The sequence below is a fragment of the Papaver somniferum genome, chromosome 6 (genome assembly GCF_003573695.1).
Source record: "Papaver somniferum cultivar HN1 chromosome 6, ASM357369v1, whole genome shotgun sequence".
NCBI lineage: Eukaryota > Viridiplantae > Streptophyta > Magnoliopsida > Ranunculales > Papaveraceae > Papaver > Papaver somniferum.
Genome location: NC_039363.1, coordinates 77,916,640 through 77,937,555, shown reverse-complemented (window position 1 = coordinate 77,937,555; position 20,916 = coordinate 77,916,640). Strand labels below are relative to the sequence as shown.

Genomic DNA, 20,916 nt, shown 5'->3' with positions numbered 1-20,916 from the left:
CTTTATTGTTTATTGCTGTGCTTCTTGACCCAAGAGAAAAAGAACGTGGACTGCAAGTAATACTAGAAGACCTGATTGTGCATGATATTCCTTGGATGAAACAAAGATTGGTAAACAATTGGTTAGATGAAGTGAAAAAGGATTTTAATGAATTATTCACAGCTTATAAGGCAGAATATATAGGTGTAGAAGTGTGTTAGCCTCGTCGGAGTCCGTAGGTGATACTGGTGGTAGTCCTAGTCACCAGAGTTGTAGTTCTAGTTCTACGTCACATAGAAAGAGAAGACATAAGGCCCATAGAGAAGAACGTAAAACCCAGTTATCTATAACGGAGGATGTTGACAAATCAGAGGTGGAAAGATACTTATCGGAACAGATTTACTCACCAACAAAAGACAACAAAAATGGTTCGAAGTTTGATATACTCACTTGGTGGAAAAGCAATGCTGCAAGATTTGATATTCTATCACTTATAGCAAGAGATATACTTGCTATTCCCGTCTCTTCAGTTGCAAGTGAATCTGCTTTCAGTACTGAAAAGCGAATACTTGGTCATTTCCGAAGTTCTTTAAAACCCCGAACTGTGGAAGCATTGATTCTCCTACAAAACTGGTTAAGGACACCGATTGATATGGATCCATCTACATTTGGAGCTGAAGAGAAGGAGGATGACGTCTTAGAGTCAGGTATACAACTTTCCTACATTTGGGTTTCCTTACTCTTTTGTTTGCTTTTCTTAATCTGTCTTCACTATGTTTGCGAAACGACTTAGTTGGCATTTTCTTTATCTGTCTGTATCCATTTGTGCTTCTTTATGGGAAGCACTGGTGGAAGTTTGAATGTTGTTTAGAACTTTCCATTTCTAGTCAAGGAACTTGCATGTTAAACGGTTGTAGCTACTTAGCAAACTGAAAGCACGAATGCTGTTTAGAACTCTATCCATTCTTAGCGAAAGAACTTGTTAAATGGTTGTAGCTACTCAGCAAGCTGAAGAATCTTTAAATGAGAGTAATTTGTGGATGTTGGTATTATTACTTGATGTTGGTATTATGACTGAATTATGTTGTGATATTACTTGATATTGTGACTGAACCAAAAGTCTGAACTTGTTGTGATATTGTATTCCATAGTAGGATGTTGTGATATCTCTCTTCTAACAGATACAGAACTTGTTGTGATATTACTTGATGTTGGTATTATGACTGAACTTTGAATCAAATCATTCACTATTATGACTGAATCTAACAAGAGATAACTTGTATGCAGATTTATTTGGTGATCTTAGTACTTATTCCATCATCGTAGATGATGATTGAAGAAGAAGGTCAATATGAAGAGCTTTTGGTGATGATACTGTTATATGAAGAACAAGGTTACGTGAAGAACATGGAATTGGGCTGGGATTCATCGTCTATTTCAAAAAGAATACAACTCTTTTCTTGAGAATACTTTTGTTTGTAAATTTTTTATGGTTATGCTTTTGTTTCTAAATTCATCGTTGGTCTGTTAGCAGTACCATGGACCATCATTGCTGTGTTTCGCATGTCCATTGTTAGACATGTTTATACTTATGGTTGAGGCTCTGTTGAGATGGCAGGAGCAGGCTTGAGCTGCTGCAATGGTAATGTTGGTGCTTGAAGTGGTTTCTGCCATTGGTTACCGGTAAGGAATTATGGAAGCATCTTAGATGGATCTGAAATGGGCACTGTAAAGAAGCAGCAGAAGATGGTGGTTACAAAAGGAGCTGAAATTTTGTATTACAGGTGATATAGACGGTTATACCCGCCACCCTACCCTACCCGACCCGGCAGAAAATGGGTTGGGTAGGATCTTACCCGTTTAATGGCGGGTAGGGTGGCGGGTAAAAATTTTCTTACCCGCCAGTAAACGGGTAGGATGGCAGGTATAGGCCATATCCTACCCACCCTACCGGTTGTGCAGACCTAGAGATTTAAATCTTAATTTTTTTTGCTATTTGCCAGACCAAAATTTTGTACCAAAAATAAAATAAAAGAATACATATACCAACTCTAAACATCAGTTGTGGTTTCCTCAATCCGATCTAGGTTTTCCTTTAAATTGTTTTCCTATTCACCATCATCATCTAGGTAAAGGGATTGGTATCGTCAAAATCTTGAATTAAGATGAGGAAAAGAGAGAGAGAAAATCCGTGTGGGGTTTGCGGGCACTATCACAAGTATGAAGAAGGTGAAGTCTGTGGGATTTGTGGTCATCGGATGCCAATATCTACTGAAAAATCTGGTCTTCTAGGAAGTGCTTTTCCATCTGAGATCTTACCTGAGTTTCTTTACTTGGGTAGTTATGATAACGCTTCTAGAGCTGAGCTTCTTAAAACTCAAGGGATTTCAAGAGTTCTCAATGTAAGAAACATTCATTCGCTTCTTAATTTTTTTAATTGTTTTGTTTTTGTTATTTTAGGTTTTGATTTTCTGATAATATTCACTAGGTTAGGTTTTTTAAATATGTGTTTTGATTGAAATAGTAATCGATGATGATACAAGTATTGGGTTTCAATTGCTTTTCATAAAGATAATGATCTTGATTCTCCTTTTTCTTGGAAAAGATTGATGTTTTTTTATTTCCATAGAAGGGTTTTTGAAATAATTTTGTCTGTAGAAGTATGCCCTTGTAACTTATTTAGCAATCTTGCTAAATATGTGCACCTAAATAAAACCTAGTACACGAGTTTGATTTTGCAACCTTTCTTAATCACCTAATAGATGATTTTGACTTACTCTATCCTGATTCTTCATGTTTACTGGTTATACATATACCTTTTCATGGATGAGACTCTGAGAGCAATAGGATTTTGGAATTGTCGAATATATCCGAATGGAGCATAGCGGAAAAGATTTAAAAGTTATCCAACTAGGTTTTACATTGTTATTGTATGAGCTTAGGTCAAGCGCAACTGCACAAGTATGGAATCAAGAGGAGGAATGCCAGCAGTGTCCTGTTTTACTAACCGTTTATATGAGTAGCAACATGGCTCAATTTTTCTAATGCATGCGCGATCATTATTGAACTGGCTTGACTTGTTTTTTATGTATTCAAACTTGGTCTGAGACTCTGAGTGTCCCATAACATTGATTTCTGTTTCTTCAGTTGATTTTTAGTTAGAATACTGGTATTAATGACTGACTGCCATAGCAACAGGAACACGTGTTGAACAAATGAATTTCATGAAAGTTTTATTCTGCATTATTTTGAACTTAGTTTCTTCCATGGTAAACATTAACAAAAATTTTGTGTTACTGTCTTGGCTCTGACTATGCAATTCCTGCTTTTATGGATTTGCAGACTGTACCTGCTTGTCAGAATCTCTACAAGAACTCCTTCACTTATCACTGTCTTCAGGAGGAGAAAACTTTACCTTTTGACGATGCAATCCAATTTTTAGGTACGACCATCATATTGCTCCATGTTCAGTATATTCTAGATAGGTTGTCTCATGTCTTTTTGCCCAACATTAATATGGCTATTGATGATGCATTTAAGAGTCTGTAGTTTCTCAAGTAGCTGATTGAAGGCTTTTGTCTCTATGTCAAAGCTTTTGCTTTGAGGCTTTGAGCTTATGTTATACCAGCACCACAATTTCAAAAGTATGAGGAGTTTGGGAACATCTTATGCACATGTTTTCCACTGAAAGTCTTACTATTACTGATATTATGATGATACATTCATACACCATATGGACTTCAATATCCTTTTAAAACAGATCACAAGATTTTTATTGCAGCGGCATATTTTTATTGCTTTTGACCTGATTTCCTCTCTTTTTTAATTATTTTGTTAGGAGAAATTAGAGTATCTCAGCTTGTGTTACATAGAAACTGTTCATATATCTGGATGATGTGAGCTGTATTTGACGATTGGTTGAAACGATTTTTCTCGTTTGGTTAATTATCGAATCTGTTCTCTGAAAGTTTTGATTGGTATTTTTCATTCATTAATCATTGCAGTAATTATTGTATCTGTTCCCTGAAAGTTTTGATTGGTATTTTTCATTCATTAATCATTGCAGTATTCCGACTGCTACTTTATCATGAACGGTCTTGTTACGCCTTTGGGTTTGGTTTTCTGTAACAAAACAAGGCAGACAATTTTTCTTCTACTGATCTATCGTAAAGTTTAGCATTAGTATACTGTGTATATGCAGAACAATGTGAAAAAGACAAAGCTCGTGTTCTCGTGCACTGCATGTCCGGCAAAAGCAGGTTAGGGTTTGCTGCAAAACTAGTATGTTCGGGGAATTGAGGCTGTTAAAACTTTGAATTTCTGTTACTAACTGTTCTTACATGATCTTCTTAACAGGTCACCAGGTATTGTGATAGCTTATTTGATGAAATGCAAAGGATGGAGACTCGCACAGAGTTACCAGTGGGTGAAAGAGCGAAGGCCATCCGTTGAAATATCTTCAGGTTTGTAATTACGTTCTACTTACATCAAGTTAAGCCTTTGGAGTTCCGTGAGCATAATTAAGCAAAAGACTATTCTGTTTACTCTTTGCTAACTATTGATAGATTCTCCTTTTTGTGATAATTTATCCGCTCACTGTCAAAAATTTGTGTCTATCAATTATATAGGAGTTCACCAGGAGTTGGAGGCATATGAGCGAAGTATATTTGGATCTCTCGAAAGCAATCCAGTCCCTGCATTTTTCTCCCAAACTAAAACTCAACCATTTGGGTTTGGTTTTAATCCAGCTCCCCTTACTCCCCCTGCATTTAACAGTGCTGCCTCTATTTTTGAACGTGCTCCTATAAATGTCTCACCCCGAGATTTCACTTTTGGAGCTACCAACAATGAAAAAGCCAATGGAAATGACACTCCAATGGACGGCTCTTAATTTTTTTAGATGCTTCTGCGGGTTGTTGGTTACATAAGTTATACATTTGAATCTGTATATATAGGACGCAGTCAGGCAGGCAAGGGAAAATGCTCATCATCCTTCATGTGTGTCAGCTTTGAAAGCAGATAATCTGTTGTACATTATGTATGGTGTTGGGGGAGTTAACTTTGTGAAGGTTCAACTTTTTAATTTGCTAATAATTTCTTTTTTAATCTTCTGTTTAAAGAATCTTACTACACTGACGAGTTTTTGTTCACCTCTTAATTATGTCAGTTTATTTCTTATGCTCTCGATGACTATGTCTTACATTAACTGTTAGCTTGGTTAATCTTTTTAGGTCCACATTGGTCAAATATGTAATTAGGTATGCACAATAGTGTCTATAGGGAGCCACAACCCTTCAGAGTAAATAATGGTGTCCATTATCCAAACATTCCGTATGTGATAACATTATCCAAATCGTATCCACAACAATGGTGAAGCTTCCTGCTGAATTGATGACTATAGCAGGCTGCTTTGGTTAAGCTAACTAGGGAAGCCTCTTGGCTCTAGGTCAACCGTTTTGGAGCTCGGATAACTGGGACGAAGAACTGGTTTGTTGCTGGACATACTGACGCTAAATTTGTTTCTGCAGCAACTCTGCAGGAACTGTCCATTGGTACATCATTTGTGTTGGATTTTGCCAACAAGGTAAACGAGCTGATGAGACGTCAAACACAGACTAATAGGACAAAACATATAGTACCTTCCAACTTCGACTGTTGTTTCCCTCCATGAATATGGGCCCAACAGTAGGAGTAACTTGGTAAGTGGTTGCTTAGTTGGCAAGTGACTCCCCAGAGAGACCTCGATCGATGTTACACATTTTTGATGAATCATAAGTTCGTAGACATAGCTTCGAGTTTCTCGACTCAAACCAGTTCTTGGTGTTGCAATGTTTTCACTGTCCATTTGAGTCCACACGGTGGCTCGTGGTGTTGTGAGGGTATGACCCCCATGAAGTTCACGAGGCTGCCACAAGTGAAGTGCTGGCATGTCATCAAAATCATGGCGTATGATGTTTCATGTGGGCCCACACTATTCACTAATCGATCTTTTTGTTTCTCTTTTCCCTTTTGGACTTTTGTTGGTGAGTAAATAAGCTAAAATAACTAGTAAGTGGAAGGGTGAATCAAATCCAAAACTAGACTTCACTTACTGTTTCTTCTTGTCTCTTTTGGTGTCAAACAGATTCTCTACCTAAGAGGCTGAGAGCTAGAACAACTCTGATTACGAACCCTAAACCGTTTCTCCTATTGCTGGACTTTGATTATACGGACTCTGTCCAATATTCATTACTGTTAAGCTTCTATGTGCATAAGACAAAAGTCGTCTACATTCATACATACACGGTCTAGTGTCCAGTTCAACAATCCACATATCAAATACATACAAAAATACATGCATGCAGCGGTACATTATACACTGTATATACACAAATGCATTCAGTACAACCGTTAAAGCAAACGGCGTTTGAGTTCTTTCTCTGTCTCTCTCTCTCTCGAATCAAAGATCTCTCTCTATTCTTCTTTTGCTGAATGAATGTCTGTCTTTTCTTCTTTAGTTGTACGAACTACGAATCCTTAATTCATTTTCTTTCGTAGGCTTCATTAAACTTATGTCTGTTTTCTCATTCTCTCTCTCTTCATATAATTCTTTCGAGACATGACGATGATATGAGCACACCCTCCAATAGTTAATTCTCATCTCTATATAAACTCTATCTTTTCCTATACAGAAGATCATAATCCACAAGCATTCAACATAATCCAGAGAGATCATAGAGAGATATGACTAGCAAGACTCCATTCAGGATGAGGTCGTTCAAGAGAGTTACAGAAGCATTTGGTTACCATGAAAATACCAAGGCACGTCTTTTTGATAATGGCCGAGGAAGAAACGATAATTATCAACATTCATCAACTACCACTAGTAATAACTCATCACCTGAGTTATCTGATCTTATTAATGCATTCATAGAGAGAAATGAGAATGAAGAAGACGAAAATCAGGACATTATTGATTTTGAAGAAGCAGCTGAGAATTACTCGTCCGTGGAAATGCTGAAGAATTTGTTTGGTCAAAAAGAAGCCGATGGTCCCATTAAGCAAAAGATTCTCCAAGTAGCGGAAGAAGTTTTTAACGAAACAACTTATGCAGATGGTTATCATCGTCAACAAGGTTTATATAAACATAATCTAGTAACTCGATTGCGCGAAAGAGGTTTTGATTCAGGTATTCTTCTTAACATTATACTTTTAATTACTAATTAAGGTTGATCGTCTTGCTCATTTTCTGTCCAGCCTATAGTTCAAAGAATATACATTTGGTTCCCAGAAGCCACCACTTCCATATCTTCTTAGCGGTTTCTTAAGTGGTTGCTACTTATCTCCATGAATAGAAAAAGAACTTGGTGAAAAAATCTGAAGTATTAACAGTGTTTAATTTTTTGAGCTCCAGACCAAAATAATTCAAGCATTTAAATTTCATTAAAATTAGACCCCATTCCCAACAAGAATATTTATCCTAGTGCCAAAATAGTAAAAGAGATTTAACAGTACAAACTTTTCCGATAACAATGTTTCGGTATTTTTTTAATTTCAAAAATTATTTTTTGCTTTTCCAATGACCTCAAAAAGAAACAAAAAAAAAATGAAGAAGAAGAAGATTGCTTAAGATAAGAATTTTAGAAAGAAAGCAAAAAAACTATAGGGTTGGTCAGTGATGGTATACGGATAGAGCTGGCAAACCAAGCTAAAACCCGCGGGTTTGCCCTTCCCGTCCCGTGAAAACCCGCACCCGTCCCGGATGGTAACTAAACAAGACGGGCGCGGGTTGTATAATTAGTGGCTTGTGAAGAAACGGGTTAACCCGGCCCGTACTGTGAAACCCGCGGCTGGTCCGTAAACCCGTAATTTCATTCCCGTACTGTGAAAGAGCAACAGAAACAGATCCAGGCTCCAGTCCAGCCTCTTCTTCGACAACAGAAATCAATCACTACCTCCCCATCCATTGTTATTATTCCCACTGAGTTCCTCATATCAACACCACTAATTTGATTCTCTGAAATCTCGTTCTTGAACTGAGCTGCAGTATCAACAACACCACCAATCGAATCTCCTTCTGCAACCGATTAAACCCATTTCATCTTCACAACATCGACAACTCCTTCAATTCCTTGACAATGACTATGAACCCATCTTGATTCTTCCCTGAACTCTTGATTCAAACCCACAATTCCTATGGCTTCTTCTTCTCTGAATTTCATATCTCAGAAACAATCGTAACAGATAAAATTACCTTACCTCAGACCCATCTTTCAATTTTACATACACATGAACCCATCACTGAACATCAACATAACTCTAACTACAAATACATGCAGCTCCACTCCATCCCAAACTCAAGCCTTAGTTCCATTAGTACCAACAAAACTCGATAATTGAAACAACTCGATTCAGAAACTAAAATTAAATCAACTTAGAACCCTAATTGAAACAACTCGATTCAGGAACTCTAATTCCTAATTGGGGAAGAACAACAAGAACCCTAATTCTTAGAATCAAAATTAAATCCTATACAATCATCTCTACCTTAATCAATAACAAACCCATGAAATATTATACCAAAAAAAAATTCAATTTCATAAAGAAATCAATCAAAACTGAAACCCCAAATTTACCTGGTTTTGATTCTTCATCAGAACAATCTCCAATCGATAATTCAACATCCAAAATCTTCAACAAAACAAACCCATCCTGTAGTTCCGTTTAAATCTTCTTAATCCTTTCTCGTATCGAATTCCAAACAATTAACAGAAACCCTAATTTTACTTCTCTATTTCATCATCTCGAGCAGAACTATATCAATCCCCTGACTCTCCTCCTTAAAGATTCACCACCACAACAACACCTCCATCATATAATAGTTTCATCAAATACTTCTCTCAATCGATCTCTCACAATCGCTCGGAAAAGAACTCAAGAAAAACGAAGATGAAGAAGAAATAAGAAAAAAGAAGAATACGAGAGAATAAGAGAAGGGATACGACTCTCAAAAATAGTTAGGAATTAATCCGTGAGCACCCGTGAACCCGCGAGCTTTACCGGGGACGGGCACGGGTGGGATAAATGACCACCCGTGAAGAATTTCAACCCGCGAGCTCAGGCTTGTATTAACCCGTAACCCGCGGTGTTGGTCACAAGCCAGACCCGTCCCGCCCGTTTGCCAGCTCTATATACGGATGCGACATGTTGATCAGATTCATGATTCTCTTTAAATTTTTGATTAATTGGATCCAATGTGCAGCCTTAAAAACGTTAATTCTTTTAACATAAATTGTACGAACGCAAGTAAACATAATTCTTAATGACGGTTTTAAATTTTTAGTATATGGGCATTAAGTGGAAAAAGAAAAAGAAAACCATTTTACTGAAAAAAGTAAATCAGAGAAACTTTTCGCTTGTTTTTCCTCTTTAAGGTTAAGAAACTTAAGTGCGTACCACCTACCCTACACCTAGTCATTCATCCCATGCAGTCTTACGTACCGCCCGCCATCATGCAGCAGCGTATGTTAGCACCATCTCTTTCTTTCCTTTTCTTTCTTTCTTTCTTTTTCTTACTGTACTGGCAATTCTTTACTACTCGCATTTGAAATCAAATTTCAAAAATAAAACATATCATAAATATATGCGAGATAAATGTGGCCCATGCGCCCTTACAATGATTCAACTGACTCGAAGAAGTCGTAGGTTCGGATCCCCATAAAATATTCGCATTCGCTTTACCGTTCGTGAGATCGAACAATGTTGCCGTGGTCAGTTTATGTTCTCTTTTCTTGTTTTCAGGTCTCTGCAAAACCCACTTGGAGAAAATGACTAGGTTTCCAGCGGGTGAATATGAATATGACGATGTTATTGTTGGCGACACTCGTTACATTATAGAAGTAGGATTAGCTGGAGAATTTACCATAGCTCGGCCAACGAATAAGTATTTATCGTTATTAGCCGAGTTTCCACAAATTTTTGTTGGTAACCAGGAGGAGCTTAAACAGGTGGTGATGATAATGAGTGAAGCTGCTAAAGAGTCCTTGAAGAGTAACGATATGCCTATGCCACCATGGAGAAGAATCGAGTACATGGAAGCTAAATGGTTTAGCTCTTTCAAAAGAGTTACCAACAGTGACATGATATTAGAGCAAAGTGATTCTAACTCTAAGCCAGTGGCCAAGGTCGTGCCTACAGCCGTATACCATCAGTACTGCAGAATCGAGGTTTCAAGGGAAGTAGGATTGAGTGTTGGGAAATTGGCGCAAGCTCTCAGCAACGGAGTTAACATTGGCAATGGCATGTAACAGCAAGGTGTAGCTTAATTTTTTTAGGAAGAGGAAAAAAAGACTGACGGTTTAGATATTTCCCATTTCTTGTGATTCTGGGATTGTATGGACGTGACCTACAACCAGCTGATGTATCAATTCTAAATCTAATCTATCAAAATTATGGCAATGTTTAACTAAATTTAGTAAAGAACAGAGGATGCAAAAGTAGACTGCAAAACTTCTAGATAATTTTCAACTTCTTCTGTAGATAAAACTATCGACTGGAAGGTAAATAAATCATGTGGGTGTGTTAGGCAGCACACATGGGTTAAAATTGGCCGAAGGACACATCACAAGCTGAGTTATCAGGGTAATGGCACCACTTGCCGATGGTAATTTTAGAAATGAAAAAGAAAAATGGAAAGCACTTGAAACCCATTTCAATTTTCAAAGAACATCAATTGAGTGCAGTGCATAATAGATTTAGGTTGATTTCCATCAATAAAGATAGTGGTTCTGAACTACTCTATTTTTAGAAAAAAAATTATGGTGTTTCTGATCACACAAGGAAAGATTGCTATCATGCTTCTATTTGTAGTAAATTGCAACTTTTTTCTACAAGATTATGATGGTGAAAATATGAATGATGTTTTAGAACACTAGCCATCAGAATAGGCAAGTACCCTACAACTCTCATTGCAGTCCATGACTAAGAACCACCTAGCTCATACAAAACTTGGTACCATATACCATTATTTCCTTCGGAAAGAAAATGCAAATTTCAAAATCAAAAAAAAAGAAAGAAAGAAGAAGAGAGGATAAGATGGCACCAGTAGGAGTTGTTCTGAGGAATCATCACAACACTACTAGAATAGATTCCTTCTCAACGCACTACATACTCAATTGTGGCATGGTCTCGTAACCATTCGAGTACCTTCGATCCCTCGAGTATTTCTTGCACCTACACAATTTTGATCAGTAAATACAACTAAAAACCGTATTTGATGTCATTTTATGCTAAAAGATGATTTACAACAGTGCTTATCGTGATAGTTTGAAGGAATGGTTGTTGTTGGTCACACTTGCTGCCAATTGATATCTTCTATCTTAAGGAGTGACGTCGACGAGTAATAGCAGCGTATGAAACTTGGACAAAATGAAAAATATAGACTAACCTGATCCTTTACACGCTCCTCATCATACTCTTGATTATTGCGCTTGAATTCATCAATGGAATTCTCAACCTCTTTTACTAGATCTTCTGTAGAGAACTGCAATATATCCAGCTTTCAGCAAAATGTAACCAACTTAAAGAACATATACCATAATCAATTGTTTTTGCTTGGAGTTTCATGAGCTTTTCTCAAATCATATGCATATGGCAGGTTCTTTTTCAGCACTTTAAGTTAATGACCCTTCATTAGATTTGATATCTTTTCAGCCAAAATGGGTCTATAACTATGAGTCTATTGATTGGATGGTTTAGAACCTTTATGGATACTAGGCAGATCTGATGGCCACTTGCGAACTTGCAACAAGATGACACCATTTTGAATGGTACACCATAGAAAATAAACACAAGTGGTGGGATATGTTATCCTAATTCATGTATACTATAAACTGCAGAAAGGAGAAAGAAATAATTGGACAACTTTATTATCAGGAGAGATCCACCTGCAGATTTTCACGCTTAAAAATATCGCCTACTGCAAGACTCTGTTTCACCATACTTGTAATGTTTTCCCTCTCGTATTCTAGGTATTCCTTCACTGCTTGTGGGCTTGAAAGATTAGCCAGCTGTTGCTCATCTAGTTTCATCTTTGCCTGTGGACATATCTTACTAGAATCAGATGAGAAAATGCGAAAAAAATCAAATGGCCTGTGGGTCTTTAAGTCATGTCAAGTTCATCCTGATCTCAGAGACATGATGAACAATATCTGTCATGCATGCTAAATAGACTATCCATATGGATGAGCCCCCTTGTGTCGGAAATTTATTATCACAGCCTGGGGCACGAAATTGACACTTCAAAAGAAAATTGCTTCTTTATTTTCAGATTTTCACCTGTAACTCTAAAAGTTTGGCTCCATATAGCTGCCTGCCTTGTTCCTCAAACAAGGTTCGAGGAATATCAATTTGAATCATCTGAAAACAAGTAGAAACACAATCATTAGCATTAGCTTACACATTTGCTAGATAAAAAATAGGAAAAAATAGGCCTATTAATAAATAAAAATAGGCCTATTGCACATCTGAAAGCGGCCTACTAATAGAAAAAGAATAGGCCGCTTTCTATACATTTCTTTAGCAATTAATGGATATCTTTCTTGCTTGTTTGTGTATCATTCCAGGCTTGACGCATCTTTAGTTTGTGTTACCACAGACAGATTATGGACATCCATACACATTTGACTAAACTATGCCACCAATATTATATAACCGTTAAATCACCTTGCATAGCTGATCAAGAATTGCATTGTCTGTTGCTTGTTCCTTAGCTATTTGTTCTATTTCTTTACATCTCTCCAATATCGATTCTCTTACCTGTAGATTTCATCCGTGAAGAGTTTCAAGCCAAGGAAGAGGCTGAATTTAAGAACTTATCTTCAGTGGATGAGCCAACAGAACGAGGGGATACCTCAATCAAGGTCGTGCAGCCAGAAAGAAGCTTTTCAGCTAGAGAATCATCCAGTGCCGGTAACTCTCTATAGAATAGTTCTTTGCATATGACCTATAAAAGAAAGAAAAAATCAGCAATATGGTAACTGTAACTTACGTTCTAGTAAGGATTGGTAAAGAGAGCAATGACAACTTAGTCCCTTTCCCATTAGGTAGCAAGAAACTCACAGTATATTGAGCAACAACACCTCGTAGATTTTCTTGTCTCCATGAGTCTGGAAATGCAAGTGAGAATGTTTTGGTTTCTCCTCCTTTAATACCAATTATTGAATCAAGGAATCCAGGAGGAAGGTTGTCAGCTTCTTCTGTATCCAATTGAAAACCTGCAAAAGCAAATGTTATGAGAATAACTTGGGAGGTAAGTCCAGTCGCTGAGAAACAACCATATCTTTGTTGACGATAAAACAAACCTTTACTCTCTGCAGATGGAATTTTTTCGCCCTCGGAATCATCTTCCGTAGCTTTTACAGTGGATATATCCAAAACTGCAACATCACCAACCTATGGAAGGAAGTGGAAAAATCACAATTTTGAAAGATCTACTAGAAACACAAAATCAACGTCTTGAGTGTTAAATGTATAAATCCTTTATGATAATTTCAATTTGATAATTCATAACAATTTCCACTCATTTGATAGGTAACTGAATCATTCCTACAACAAAAAAGGTAACTCCACTCTTTCTCAAATATATTGTTTTCAACCACTATTATTCTCAGCATATCGAGTTTTTCCAACAGTTTTAGCTTATGTTGAATTAAGAACTCATACCAGATGTTACTTCCAACAACTTACCTGTAGGCCTCTGTCAGTCACAATTCTCAGTATGCCAAGAGCCTTATGACGTCTCTTTATCTCAGCCTCACAAGCCGTTTGAGCATCGATCTCTTGGTCTATCTCAACAACTATTTTCAAATTCTTATATCCATCCTCAGGAATCCATTTAGCCGCAGGTGCCACATCAACCACACAGTCGTATCTGGTCCACCAGTCAAAAAATGAGATTGCAAAGGGTAGCTACAACAACCAAACAATTGTTCTTTCTACCATGTTACTTTATATAAGTAGGGTGTTTTTGGTTTGAGGACTGTATACAAAACTACACGAAGCCTACAGTGCTATCTTGCCAAAATCTAACTTCTGACAAACCTCAAATAACCGTGTGGGAAGTTAAATGATTCATCCATCTCTGAAAATTTAGTAATAATTCGAACAGAATCTTTTAAGGCCCTTCCTTTTACCTGCATACGTAAATCCAAATACTCTCCAATTATTATGCTAAAAGCACACATTGAAAATAAGAAGCCAGTTATTATGCAAAGGTTACCACTATAAGGAAAATAACTAGTTGCAAACAAGACATCAGTAAATTCAGAATTCAGACTGAGAAGTATAAATCAAGGGTTTCTTTGTGCGGTTGTGAAATTGATAAAGTATCAGTTCATTATCAACATACCGAATCCATAGCATGTGAAAGCGTCCTCTTTAGAATTGCTTCAATCGTAGCCTTTCGTACAAATGATTTACCATGATAACTCACAAGTATATTTTCTGGGACTTTTTGTCCCGGACGAAAACCGGGGACCTGAACAAATCAACCATATTATCCCGTTCATTTTTCAGTCAGAAAACTCATAAAATAAAACAGTTAACTGACAACGAAACAAATCAAAACATATTATGTGTCACCAAACCTCGGTTCATTATATACCGAACATCATTTTTCTGCATACAGAAAGCAGAACTGAGGTACCATTGAGCCAGTTTGTTAAAGGCTTTTCCCATCAAAATTTTCGAACTTAGATATCCAGGAACAAACAACTTTGTAAGAACTGCGAAGGGTTCAGATGCAAGTGTCCAACAGTTAAGTTGGTCAACCGATTGGTGGTTGTACTAAATTACGGGGTTTGAATCCCACTTGCCATTGGGGGTTGGGATGTTGTTTGGCTTAGCTGCCTGGCCTTTGTAGGTAGCAAACAACTCAAATTTACAGCCAAAACCACTATCACAGTCGACACACAATCTTACACCTTGATTATAGAATCATATATTGTGTACTGTGTATAGATTAATCAAAACCAACAACTCATTCTAGTAAAAACCACCACTGTAGTCTGGGTTTACTTAGTGATGTTACTAACAAGATAACAGTTCACGACTACTAAATGTTATCACAACTTCTGGTGGTTTACAGTAATCATGTATATAAGCTTATATCATAGTAAAACTAAAAACAGCACCTTAGCTATCTTGGTCATTTCGGCGAGAACCTTGTTATAGCAATCTTCACAAACAGCTGGAGGAACACTCACACTTAACCGAACCTACAGTGAACACCACAAACTAATCAAATCAAAAGTTTAAAACACAATGCAGTGTAATTCAAAAAACCATCATATAAAATTGAGTTAGAACTAGCACAAATTTAGGTAATGAGTTCAACATTTAGGTACTGGACAGAAGAGTAACAACTAACTTTAGAATCAGGTTCTTCGACTTCAGTAACTTCAATATCAGCTGGTAATTTGTCATTTTCAGAATTTACAGACGCGGGAGTAGTAGTAGAGACAACGGGTTGACTAGAGAATCCACGAGTTGCTGATTGTTGAAAGATAAGTTGGCGGGAATTTGAAGTAGTTAGTTTAGCGAAATTTGTGGTGTAATTTGATTGGAGAAGAAGAAGAGGGTTTGAGATATGAGTGTTTGAAGTTCTTCTTGAGATGAGGAAATTGTGAGAAAGATAGGGTTTACAATTGAGTGTTGTGGAACTCATGAGTTCCATTCTTTCTTTCTCTTCTTCTTTTCTCACAACTCTGGATAACAATCTTTGTTTTCAGGAACTTCTAAGATAATAGTAATATCCGCACCCAAAATACTAGAAAAAGACAAAACTACCCCTGCACTGCAAAGTATCATGCATAATCTTATCTTATGGCATCGTGGCTTCAATATTAGGCAACTTATTAGTCCTTTCCAAGTGGATTAATTTGATACCAACTAAGTGGATTAATTTGCTAACCAGCAAGGAGAAGTTGTAGAAATAAAGATGGTCTAGTTTGCTGGAAATTTGCCTCAGATTCTCAAAATCCTAATGAGGTGTGTGTGGATTGTTTCTCTACAATCCACATGTATTGTAGAGAGATAATTTGCCTCACATGTATTGTTTGAGCCAAACCCCAATGTCCGGAATGGCTTCCTAGTTCCTTCCCATCACCCTTCCGCTTAGTAAATTTCCTAGTTCCTTCCCATCACCCTCCCGTTTAGTAGTTTACGTGCAATGGAGATCCATACTACATATTGTGTTTCAGCTGTATAGTTCATGTAGTAAATTGTGCTACAATTTTCTCACTAAAATGGAGATTTAGCAGCCATTCTTTTTCAAACTTAACACTCATAAATTGTTAACAACGTTCATATACAATGCTTTATGCTTACAATCTCATTTCAGTATACCCTCGTTACAATAATGTCGAAGTGAACTTAATACCACAAGGAAGAAAAATACACTTTTACAGTTGATTTCAACTGCCAATTTCAGCATTTCTTTGTTTTTCATTCACTTTTCGAATCTCCCTTCCGTTATCTAAACAGGCATATACATGCTATACACATACAATTAAATATGTAGTTGTTTTCCTCTCTTTGAAGGGACGGATATGTAGTTGTGGTCACTATTCTCTGATAACTCTTCAAGGGAGACTAATGAGCAATGCACATCTCTAATGAGGACTTAACAAGCCACAATAGACCAGGCTATTATCTGATAACTCTTCACGGGAGACTAGTGAGCAATGCACATCTCTAATGAGGACTTAACAAGCCACAATAGACCAGGATCGTTCCTCTTCAACACCACATACGTTTCCACTCTCCCTATTTCGTCAAGTACAGTATCTTCATTGAACCCAACCAGAAAGAGTACTTCCATTGCAGCTGTTCACAATTTAACAAAAGTGATCAATATCTAGTTCAATTGTAACAATAAAATTGACGAAAGAAAGGAAAACTGACAAACCTTTATAGTTGGCCACGTTCTTCTGGAATAAGGGATTACCCTGCAATTAGAATCAAATGATAGATAAAATTAAAAATTACACGTCAGAATCGGAAGGGGCTTGGATAATGAGTTTAATAATCTAAGGTTCAAATGTAAGAAGATAGGGATCGATTAGAAATACCTTTCGCAATCTTCTGAACTTCAGCTCATCAGGGTGCTCAATGACGTTTCTACCCAAGCAAATAAGAGTCGGATAAGTATTAGTACTACTCTTCAATGTGATGACCAACTGACCGTAAAGCAAAGAGAACCAGTGTACTTACTTGATGATCTTGAAAAGAGTTTGAAGGACAGAAGCAGCCTCCGAGCCAACCTCATACCTTAGCATGTCAATGGCCTTCTGAAGACGGTTACAAACAACAGCTACTGGGTCTTGGATTCTCTGTAATGCTCCATCATCTGGATCAGGTTCATCAGCTGCTGTACTGGAAGTTGCATGTTTGCCCTCATCTTTTCCACTGGTATCAGCCTCATCTCTATCAACTTCATTGCCCAGGGAATCATCACGATCAGGTTTATCCCTGCTCATCCCTGCCTTGATGGTATCTACCCCGGATCCCATTGCTTCAGAATCATCAGGATCAGGTTCCATTGTATTCTTACATGCCAAAGTGGGAGATTCTATTTCAGATTCACCAGGAATGGATTCCTGGCACACCTTCCTCAAGTGGAATTCATTGTCTTCAGATTCAACTGCCATAGAATCATCAGGGTCTGGTTCCACGACAACTTCATTCTTTAAAGCAACGTCGCTTGCCATAGAATCAATTCTTTCACTATTTCTTAATTGAGGGCCATAGTTTGCCACTTCAGCACAATCATCTGGATCAGGTTCACATGTAATTCCCTTTCCATTGGTGCTCGAAGTATGTTCGATCTCCATTGCGGTTTCACCTCTAGAATCACTATAATCAAGTTCTAGTGTTCTTTGATCATCAAAAGTAGAGTGCCCATGCCCTTCAATTTCAGAATCATCAGGATCAGGTTCCTCACGTACTTCCGATACACCCAAACTATTGGCAGAGACATTTACTAAACGGCGATAAGCAGCAGCAACAGAAGATGCACGAGCAGATGATAACAGCTCTGATGTTTCCCCACCAAGCTTATGAGAAATGCTATTGGACGTTCCATCATAGTCGTCTTCAATATCTTCGAAATACTCCAAACACCCACGTCCATTCAGAGTGTTGCTTCTTGATCTTGTCCAATCTAAACTAACAGCTTCTTCATTGAGCTTCCCAGTTCAAGCAACATAAGAAAATTTAGTCGAAAGCAACTCAATCCAGTTTATTTAGTTCGGAAGTATAGAATACATCAAAATTACCTGTTTATCTAAGGCATAGAAGTTAGCGTCATGTTCGGAGTGCAACATGTGGGCCTGAAATGACAAACTAATTAGAAAAGCTCATCGGGTTTTTTTACTTTTCACTAATGTAAAGTTAGCTAAAGATGCCGGGTTAGGAAAACCAAGTTCCTGTTAATTGACTTCAGAAACCAATTTCCTTCCACAATACATATTTAATGGAAATATGGCGATTTTGTTAGGTGTTTTGCATTTAGCAAGGATGTGGTGTAAACGCGAACTACAGGATAAAAAAAAATTGTTTGAATTAGTACTTACAAGTTCATGCAACAGAGTTTTCTTTATGCTCTCATATTTGCGGAAACCCTTCAAGTCATCAGTTCTAAGGCGCAGAGATATTTCCTCCCCTTGATTCTGTGAAACCAGTAGAAGTATACTAAGTTAATTTCCAGCATAACAGCAGTGCTTTCAACACCATCTTAACTAGATTGGTACCTTGTTAAAACCAAGAAGGCACTTTGGACTGATGCCAACATATCCCACAGGTGCCAACTCTGTCATAATCCCTACACGCCAACGATGCTTTACAGGTACAAAAAAACAACAAAAAGTAAATCAGAAACATTGAGAAGAACAGACTAAAGAGAGAAAAGAGCTTGAGTACAAGCTAGGGTTTAACAATCTCTTTATACCTTGTTCATGATGGCTACAATTCCTGGATCAGCAGCCAGCCTATGCATCCTTTTCAAAGCCTCGGATGCAGGTGGGTTCAACTGTTGAATAATGAAACAACAGGATAAATAACTACAAGTTAAATTGAATCAATATACCATGTTCGGATTTGGAAGAAAAAAAAACTGCTATCATTTCAACTAACCTGTAATCCTGGAATTTGTAGTGTCCGGAAATCACAAAAAATGTAATTGCCTTGTGGAAGTTTCAACTTGGTGTGACTTCTATATGACATTCTCTCCCTCAACCTCTTTTCCTCTTCATCAAATCCCGCTATTCTTAAGTCAGCTTTTGTACCAATTTGTGAAACCTCTTCAATTTCATTTTCAAATACTCCCATCATTCTAATAGACTTTCCCTGAAAAGCACACATGAAAACCATCACCTTTAGTGATAAGTTGTGCCAACATTTTTACAATAAACCACAAATACCATACCTCAAGAATGGAAGAATCTTGCAATCTTAAACTTGAGTGTTCATTGGAGAAAGGCATTAACAGACTTGAAGTTTTATTGGAAGATTTAGGTACAAGTAACCGCATAGTATCAGATTTAACATTAGTCAATTCCTGTAACTTTTGTCCAAACTCTTTCAGGGTATCCTTTGAGTTCGCTTCCACACACAATTTCTTCCCCCTCCAGACAACATAAATATCGACCATATGTTCGTTCTCCATGTTTTCCTACAAAGAAAGTGAAAACCAAGACTGATTACTCAGCATAATGACAGCTTTGGAGAATGGGGGCGGATCATTTATGCATATCCCCGTAAAGTTATATCAAGTAAAATTACACCTTTAGAAGAAGAATTTGCATTAGCTAATACATCAAACGGCCTTTAAAATTGCCTATCTGGAACCAAATCACTACACTTTTATTTACACATAGTCAGCAGATTAAGTTCCAATAGCAATAGGCAGTTCAGCAAGAAATGGGGATATTGAAGTTTCGGAGGACTTGGTGTACGAAACTATTTGGTCATTAAAACTAGGCAACCGAAGAATTCAATTTCTGAATGAAATACAACAATTACCATATGGATTATTCAACCAACATACAAACTACAAAATCAAAAGTACAAGAAATATGGAAATGAAATTATAGGTGGGTTATTTCAACATAATTTATTAGAATTTTGAGATTGAGATATTTTTAGATTTTACCTTCAGCTGAGAAAATTCACAGGGTACGTAGACGGTGATGATGATGATGATTAGTTTGCAATGGAAATCGGGTGACACCAAAGTTTAAAGAAACGAGAGAATTCGTCGGTGGGAGATTTTATTGAAGGGAGAAACTTCTCGAATAGGCGCAACTTAAGAAGGTATAGAAGTGGTATGCTAAAGTGGACCAGGCGATATACGTTAAAACTTTAGTGATCTCCACATGACGTAGGCGCTTGCGTCAAAAATAACTCTCCAGATGAAAATCTTCCGAATAATTTTGGAATTTAACAAACGGTCTGCCAGTTATAACCTCAAATGTGTCACTATCCATATACAAAAACTCCAACAAAACAAATTGTTCACAAAAACTCCATTTAATATAAACTGTCTACATTACCCTTCTAGTTTAAATCACTCCAACAAAAATAAAAATCAACCCCACTTTAATTCTTATTATATTGTCACCCCCAACAAGAAATAAACAACCACCAATAAGCACCGCCACCTTGCACCACCGACCGCCTCCGCCACCGATAACCACCGCCACCACCTCCGACCACCGCCAACGCCAACTTCCGCCACCGCCGCCACTGACCACCACCGCCACCTCCGACCACCACCTCCGTCGCCGCCACTGACCACTACCGCCGCCCGCCCGCCGCCTCCACCACCGACCACCACCGCGCCACCACCGACCACCACCGCCACCACCGCCGACCACTGATCACCACCGCCGCCCGCCGCCG

The 20,916-nt window shown here is 37.7% G+C and overlaps 4 protein-coding genes across 5 annotated transcripts; 2 read left to right on the top strand and 2 right to left on the bottom strand.

Moving 5' to 3' along the window:
- Window positions 1–1,996: 1,996 nt before the first annotated feature.
- Window positions 1,997–5,111, top strand: LOC113288068 (protein-tyrosine-phosphatase IBR5-like). The gene is made up of 5 exons (XM_026537009.1): window positions 1,997–2,381; window positions 3,322–3,421; window positions 4,181–4,238; window positions 4,336–4,442; window positions 4,608–5,111. The coding sequence occupies exons 1-5, from the start codon at window positions 2,145–2,147 to the stop codon at window positions 4,868–4,870; spliced, it is 765 nt and encodes a 254-aa protein (XP_026392794.1). The 5' UTR covers window positions 1,997–2,144; the 3' UTR covers window positions 4,871–5,111.
- Window positions 5,112–6,500: 1,389 nt separating this feature from the next.
- Window positions 6,501–10,308, top strand: LOC113285778. The gene is made up of 2 exons (XM_026534544.1): window positions 6,501–7,147; window positions 9,760–10,308. The coding sequence occupies exons 1-2, from the start codon at window positions 6,703–6,705 to the stop codon at window positions 10,263–10,265; spliced, it is 951 nt and encodes a 316-aa protein (XP_026390329.1). The 5' UTR covers window positions 6,501–6,702; the 3' UTR covers window positions 10,266–10,308.
- A 493-nt stretch (window positions 10,309–10,801) lies between these two features.
- Window positions 10,802–15,727, bottom strand: LOC113288067 (trigger factor-like protein TIG, Chloroplastic). The gene is made up of 13 exons (XM_026537008.1): window positions 15,386–15,727; window positions 15,150–15,233; window positions 14,366–14,494; window positions 14,059–14,150; window positions 13,705–13,888; window positions 13,320–13,410; window positions 13,078–13,232; window positions 12,869–12,961; window positions 12,682–12,774; window positions 12,295–12,375; window positions 11,904–12,053; window positions 11,405–11,500; window positions 10,802–11,190 (listed from the first exon to the last, which is right to left on the bottom strand). Exons 1-13 carry the CDS (start codon window positions 15,689–15,691, stop codon window positions 11,113–11,115), a joined length of 1,632 nt encoding a protein of 543 aa, XP_026392793.1. The 5' UTR covers window positions 15,692–15,727; the 3' UTR covers window positions 10,802–11,112.
- Window positions 15,728–16,274: 547 nt separating this feature from the next.
- On the bottom strand, window positions 16,275–20,324 carry LOC113288065. 2 transcript variants are annotated; one of them, XM_026537007.1, is made up of 11 exons: window positions 20,168–20,324; window positions 19,442–19,687; window positions 19,150–19,362; window positions 18,965–19,045; window positions 18,768–18,854; window positions 18,591–18,686; window positions 18,294–18,347; window positions 17,230–18,203; window positions 17,088–17,136; window positions 16,925–16,964; window positions 16,275–16,839 (listed from the first exon to the last, which is right to left on the bottom strand). In XM_026537007.1, exons 2-11 carry the CDS (start codon window positions 19,679–19,681, stop codon window positions 16,691–16,693), a joined length of 1,983 nt encoding a protein of 660 aa, XP_026392792.1. In that variant the 5' UTR covers window positions 19,682–19,687; window positions 20,168–20,324; the 3' UTR covers window positions 16,275–16,690. The 2 variants fall into 2 exon arrangements, with proteins under 2 accessions (XP_026392792.1, XP_026392791.1); XM_026537006.1 differs by having other exon boundaries at window positions 16,275–16,842; window positions 20,168–20,323.
- Between the last annotated feature and the right edge of the window lie 592 nt (window positions 20,325–20,916).